The sequence below is a fragment of the Cynara cardunculus genome (assembly GCF_001531365.2).
Source record: "Cynara cardunculus var. scolymus isolate 2C chromosome LG 2, CcrdV1, whole genome shotgun sequence".
NCBI classification, from domain to species: Eukaryota; Viridiplantae; Streptophyta; class Magnoliopsida; order Asterales; family Asteraceae; genus Cynara; species Cynara cardunculus.
Window position 1 is genome coordinate 62,257,870 of NC_037529.1, and position 7,140 is coordinate 62,265,009.

Below are 7,140 nucleotides of genomic sequence, written 5' to 3' on the forward strand. Positions count from 1 at the left end.
TGGTTTTAGTGTTTTCTTAGCCATTAAGCTACACATAGAGATTGGAGATTCACCTATTTTCGATTTTTTTAATGAATTGATAAGTGTCAATGCTTATCTCTTCACCCTTTTCCAAATTTAATGTGTTTCTTTCTAATAATATGTCTTGTCTTAATAATAGATCTGAATTCTTAATCATTTTTAAATCGAATTGTGTTTTATAAGTGAATTGATTCGATACATCTCGTTTGTTTTGACATTCAATTAGGATTGATATAAAGTTCATTGAATTTTTTTAGACTTTTCCCTTAATTAAATATTTGAAGATCCATTGAAATGTTAAAATGGGCCTGATTACAACCCATAACCACATTAGAGCCCAAAGATACCATCAAGTTCAAATAAAATGCATAAATTGGGCCTCAACTAAAATCGAATTACGGAAGAAAGTAACCTCGTTAAACCGATAAGACGGATTATTTCAAGTCTTAACTCGTAAAAACTAACGTAACCCCGAGTATCTCAAGTATTTGGTCGATCATCCTCTTTCGTGCTCAAGATGACTACTTACCCTTGTCTTTGCTTGAAACCCCTACCGAAGAATGCCCTGAGAACATTTTATTTGAGGAAAACATGGTTAGAATGCAAGGTCTGGGAATAAATAAATAACCCAAGTTCACAATTATAACCGTCTGAACGTATCTTGCAAGAACGCATCCCCTTTGGTTAACTAGCCATGGCAGTCACATAAATCACGAGCTAAAAAGAATGGTCATTCCGTCAAGATTGCAATCAAGAACGAGAAATCCCGTGAAACAAATTCATGGGTAACCTACTCATCCTCATGTGGACCATTATAGTCTCACATACATCGCTCCTACCATGTCATAATCAACCCAAAATAGACATCCAATTGACCCAAAGGCATATGATATATATCAATAAAAGTTAAGAATGTAAACCACATTTAGAAGATGCATTTTATTTACCAAGAAAACTCAAATGAGACCCGTGTTATGCTAGAGTGAACTTGGAGCAATGGAATGGTTACTCTACCTGAACAAATTGATAGAAAAAGTAACGTAAGTACCCCACATTGGTGTATCTATTCTACTTTAACCTCTAGAGTTTAGCCTAGATATTGTCCCGACCGGTTCCCTCCAGCTCTCAAAATATGTCCAAAACTGTTTCTAAACAGCCCCTAAAATGGTTTTAACTAGCACTGGTAACACAGTTACCCAAGACAACGGCATGAGGGAGTCTCGGTTACAATCAGAGGTGTATATTCCACTCGTAAAACAGCAGGGCCGCACCCAATAGTGGCATGCGACTGCTACTTTTAATCTACACCACCGCTGCCATAATATGGTTTGATATTCTGGACATGACTCATGAGAGTTGCCCCTTCCCGTCGAAGAAACAGTAGCTGCAACCAAGAGATGTATATAGCCCATTAATCGTAGCCTTTACCTTATCGTATTCCTTAATCAAATTAAGCCCCGAATGAATAATGGTTGCTGTCACAATTTCAGCTCCATATCTTTTTGATCCCACCACCAAGTTAATGGATTACACCCACAATTCTCACTACCAATCATAGAAAAAGGAAAGTTGCAACTTATACTTATATTATCTCATCTAAACTATTCTAAAGGAACCCATCACGAAGATCACTCAGATTTGCAAATCCAACCGTGGACAGTTAGATTTAGGTATTTCTATCTTCTTGACTTCTCCCTTGCTACCTCGACTTCCCCATAATGAGCGATCTCTCTTCCTCTCAACCGTAGACAGTTATATTCGAAACAATGGCGAATTGCAAATATAAAAAACTGTAGCTGGTCTACACTAATTGGCAATGTGACCCGACTTCCTACATTTGTAACAAGTCTTCAGCTCATAACCACATTCTCCTCTATGAAACCAGATGCATTTAGTGCATGGTCTATCACTCTGTCTTGACTTGGACGATTGCCAAATCTCCCCAACTTTGGCTTCTTTGAATCAAATGACGCCCCTTCCTATTTTCTTTTGTCATTACCCCTATCAGCCAATTGTCGGTTCTTCTCCTTTTCTATAATCTTTGATGCATCAATCGTTGATTAGAAAATCATGGGGTTCACTACAACAAAATCGGGTTTATAGGACACTCCCAAATTCTAAGTGTCCTAATAGATCTCTTTATAGCACTTAGTTTATAGGATCAAAAAAATAAAGTGTCCTATCTAAAAAGGTGTTGTAATAAGTTTATATAACGGTTTTTTACGTCGTAATAAGTTTTTAGGACATTTTTAATATAAAGTGTCTCATTATCAACTTTATAGGACACTAATTGAAAAACTGTCATATAAAAACAAATGTCCTATAAAAAATTGAGTTTATAAGACACTTTCTCAAAAGTGTCCTATAAAGTTGCTAATGCGACACTTTATATTAAAATTATTCTAAAAAACTGTTAAGACGACCAAAAGCGTCATATAAACTTATTACAACACCTTTAGATAGGACGTTTTATATTTTGATCCTATAAATTAAGTCCTATAAAACGATCTATTGGGATGCTTAGAGATTGGGGGTGTCCTATAAACTCAATTTTCTTGTAGTCGTTCATTGTCGTGACCAACTCTCTAATTGAGGCTTTCAGGCCCTAAATGTATTGCTCCGTCCGTCGAGTATCTGTTGGCACATACACCTCAGAAAACCGTGATTTTTGATTGGAAGTAGTCATCAGAGAATTAGTCTTTGCTTAATAATAGGTTCTAAAACCTAGTCAATTGCAGTAGTTTTTTGTTTGAATTGTTCTTAGTCGGGTAGAATCCGTGCCCTGTTTTTGTTCCTATTTTTCAGCATTCTGTTTCCTGTGTAGGCTATTTAAAGCCGTGCTTTCTTTTAGAATTTTATCGATCACTACGTTTTGGGAGTTCCTAGCAAAATTACTTCTGTTCTATCTCTTGAATTATCTCTGTTCTGTCAAGTGGTATCAGAGCCAATACAAGAGGCCCATAAGTGAGTAACTAAAACAAGTGAGAGTTCAAGAAGTGAAACACGAGTGTGTGTGTGAGAGATGGAGGCTGAGTCAAAAGATTTTCAAGCCCCATGTGTGCCTATCTTTGATGGGGACTACGATCATTGGAGCTTGTTAATGGAGAATTTGCTTCGCTCAAAAGAATATTGGTGTGTGATTGAAGTGGGCTACAAGGAATCCACAGTTGGAGTACAACTACCAGCAGCACAACAAAAAGCATTGGATGAAGCAAAACTTAAAGATCTTAAAGCAAGGAACTATCTATTCCAGGCCATTGCCAAATCCATATTGAAGACTATTACTCAGAAGGAGACTGCAAAACAACTATGATTCGATGAAAGTGAAGTACCAAGGAAACGCAAGGGTGAAGCGGGCTCAGCTGCAGAGGCTTCGAAGGGAATTCCAAACCTTGGAGATGAAGATGGGAGAGTCGGTGACCGAATATTTTGGAAGAGTAATGGTCACAACAAATGATATGAGAAACTGTGGAGAGGACATGAACGATGTTAAGATCGTTGAAAAAATACTTCGAACATTAACAGAGAATTTCAACTTTGTTCTTCGTTCATTTGAAGAGTCCAAGGACATTGATCAATTAACGATCGATGAGTTACAAAGTTCTTTATTGGTGCATGAGCAGAAAGTATGACGTAAGAGTGGCGACGAACAAGTATTAAAAGTTGAGTATAAACCCAACTTGGGACATAGTAGAGGAAGTGGCAGCTTTGCAAGAGGAGGTGGCAGTAGCAGTTCAAGGGGAAGAGGAAGAGGAAGAACACGACCAGTTTAGATCGACCATCGAATGCTACTGGTGTCATAAGTTAGGACATTTTCAATATGAGTGTCCCAATCTTGAAAGGGGTGCAAACTACGTCGAGTTTGATGAAAGTGAAGAATTGCTTTTAATGGCCCATGCAGAAATTGACGGGAACGGTAACAAGGAAATATGGTTTCTTGACTCTGGTTGTTCGAACCATATGACAGACAACAAAGACTGGTTTGTTGACATTGATGAAGGTTTCAAACACATAGTAAAATTGGGCGATAGTTCCAGGTTAGCTGTTATGGGAAAGGGAAACATCAAGTTTGAGGTTGAGGGTATAACCTAAACAATAACATATGTATTTTTTGTTCCTGAGTTAACCAACAATTTGTTAAGCATTGGACAGCTACAAGAAAAGGGTGTAGCTTTTGTAATTGAAGATGGTGCATGCATAATCTACCATCCTCGAAGAGGGTTGATTCTAAACTCAAGGATAATGATGAACCGAATGTTTGCAGTGTCGGCTGTTATGAAGCCTCTCTTGGATAGATGTTTAAAGGTTGACGAACGGGACACAACAAACCTTTGGCACAAGCGTTACGGGAACCTGAACCACAAATTCATTAGGACCATGCAATGCAAACAAATGGTGAGAGGGTTACCTAGATTGCAAGGGCAAACGAAGGTTTGTCAAGTGTGCAACATCAGTAAGCAACATCGAGAGATCATACCGAGAAAAAGTCAATGGAGAGCTACAAAGAAACTCGAGTTGATTCACGTTGATTCATGTGGTCCCATATCCCCTACTTCTCAAAGCGACAAGAGGTACATATTAGTTTTTGTAGATGAATTTTCTTGTAAGACTTCAATATATCTTCTTTCTGAAAAAAATGAGGTTTTTGATATGTTTAGAACTTTCAAAAACCTTGTTGAGAAAGAAGCAAGAAATTACATTTGTTGTTTAAGAACAGACAGGGGAGGAGAGTTCACTTCAAGTGCATTCAATCACTTTTGCGAAACAAATGGGATTAAGAGGCAGTTGACGGCTGCTTACCCACAACAGAACGGGATGGCAGAAAAAAGAAATCGTACCATGATGAATATGGTTCGATACTTGCTCATAGAAAAGGGAATGCCAAAGTATTTCTTTCCTGAAGCAACTAAGTGGACGTGCCATGTACTCAACCGGAGCTTTACACATGCTATAAATAATATGGTGCCAGAAAGAGTGTTGGAGTGGGGTGAAACCCAATGTTAATTGTTTCAGGGTGTTCGGATGCATTGGGCATGTACATGTACCTGAACAATACAGAAAAAAAACTCGATGATAGAAGTCACAAGTGTGTCTTACTTGGAGTCAACACCGAATCAAAGGCATATCGACTATATGATCCAATCCTAAAGAAGATAATCATTAGTCGGGATGTCATATTTGAAGAAGAAGCAAAATGGAATTGGAATGGGAAAGATGCAGAATCCAGATCTGAAAATATAGTTTGGGAAGATAACGGAACAACAACGTATGAAGGAAATGATGAAGAAGCCATAGACGAATAACATGATGGAGGGGCTGATAATGAAGAGATTACAGCAGAAGAAACACCAGCAGATCGAACAAATTCTGATGAAAATCCATCAGAAATAGAATCACCAGATGTAGCAAGGAGAAATCGAAATCAAAACCGACTTGGATGCGTGACTACGAAAGTGGCGGAGAGTTTTCAGATGAAGAAGCTGGTATGGCAATGTTTAGTTCTCATGGGGACCCTACTAGCTTTGAAGAAGCTGTTAAAGAAGATAAACGGGTGCAAGCAATGAAAAATGAATTATTAGCCATTGAAAAAAATAGCACTTGGGAACTTGTAGTTCTACCAGCTGGTGCAAAAACAATAAGAGTTAAATGGGTCTTTAAGACTAAGGTGGCGTTTGTTTTTTAAGAGGTGCTGAAGTCTGAAGTCTAAATTCACTTCTGAATTTTAAGAGGTGGTGCTGAAGTCTGAAATCTGAATCAGTCAGACTGTTTGTTTTTCCATCTGAAATCTGAATCTGAAAATATTACGATGCGTGTTGTAGGCTCAGATCCACGACACGTGTTGTAGGCTGATTCCAACAGTTACGAGACTAATATAAACACAGATGATATCCGAAATACAAATCGATTGAAAATAATCCCTAATTCCACATAATCCATCCTTTTCTTTTCCCTAACATCCGCTGGAAAATAAGAAAACGTCTACACAAAAACAAGAAAACTAGTTATATCCCCTAACATCCAAGAAAATGTCTACACAAAAACACGAAAACTAGTTATCCGATGTTTGCCGCCATCCATTCAGCTTGTGTGAACATGGCCCTTTGTCTCTTCTTCAAAGCAGCAGCCTCAGAACTCAGCCCGACTGGCGGGGCGGTGGACGTCAAGCAACTATCGATTGAGTGGTCCATAAGTCGTGCCACGAATTAGGAGGGTGCTCGTTTTCAATATGGGTTGCAATCTGGGTGAGTGAAGGGGTTGGAGTGACAGATAGCCGGCAGTCGTTGGCTACCTTGATTGCGAGCTCGGACAACTCTTCCATAGCTGCCTCTAGTCCAGCAGTCGTGATTGTCTGATCGTTTAGAGCTTTACAAGCTTTTTCCAAGATTGATTGAAGATACTTTCCTTGTGCTCCGATCCGCAGTTGGAGGCGATGCTGAACCTGAAATTGATGGATCAATCTCCAAAGGCCGAACAACCATAATTCTTATCGGGGAAAAAACTTCATTTCCATCCCGACTCAAACACACCAAGATATAATAAAACATATCTAGAACTGATTACGGATAGAAATCAAGAAGGTGCCAACAAACACACCAACTTGTAACTGCAAACAAATTGAAAGCCAAGCAAAAAATGTACCTCATAAGGCTTTAGGTGCAACSCAGATTTTAGCTGTTCCTTCAGCTCAACAAAGTTCACGCAGAGGCTTTTGTAGTCTGAAATATGCGTGTATCGTGGCTGAAATAACATTGGCATAGATATTAGATACAACTTAAAACTTGTATGTCCATAAGCATTAACATAAAGCAGGACTGAAATAACATTGGCATAGATATCAAATGGGTGTTGTTTAAATACATGTTTTCCATCAAAGTTTGCACATAAGAGATCAATGTTTTATGAAAATACATAAAAAGACCATCTTTTTAGATCCAATCTCCAGATGATTGCAGAAGCTTAATCCTCAACAGAATGATAATAAGTCCAAATAATTGTTTGAACATTGGTTTTAAAACTACTGTCAGAAAATCAACATCCTAAATCAAACAGCAAGTCAATTCCTAGATCATTGCAAATCACTGTAATGGGAATCAAGGTATAGCATATGATCAATCAGCC

The 7,140-nt window shown here is 38.3% G+C and overlaps 1 protein-coding gene across 1 annotated transcript; it reads left to right on the top strand.

Moving 5' to 3' along the window:
• The first annotated feature begins 3,338 nt into the window (after nucleotides 1-3,338).
• Nucleotides 3,339-5,324, top strand: LOC112506260. The gene is made up of 3 exons (XM_025110274.1): nucleotides 3,339-3,621; nucleotides 3,716-4,102; nucleotides 5,035-5,324. The coding sequence occupies exons 1-3, from the start codon at nucleotides 3,339-3,341 to the stop codon at nucleotides 5,322-5,324; spliced, it is 960 nt and encodes a 319-aa protein (XP_024966042.1).
• Nucleotides 5,325-7,140: the final 1,816 nt, after the last annotated feature.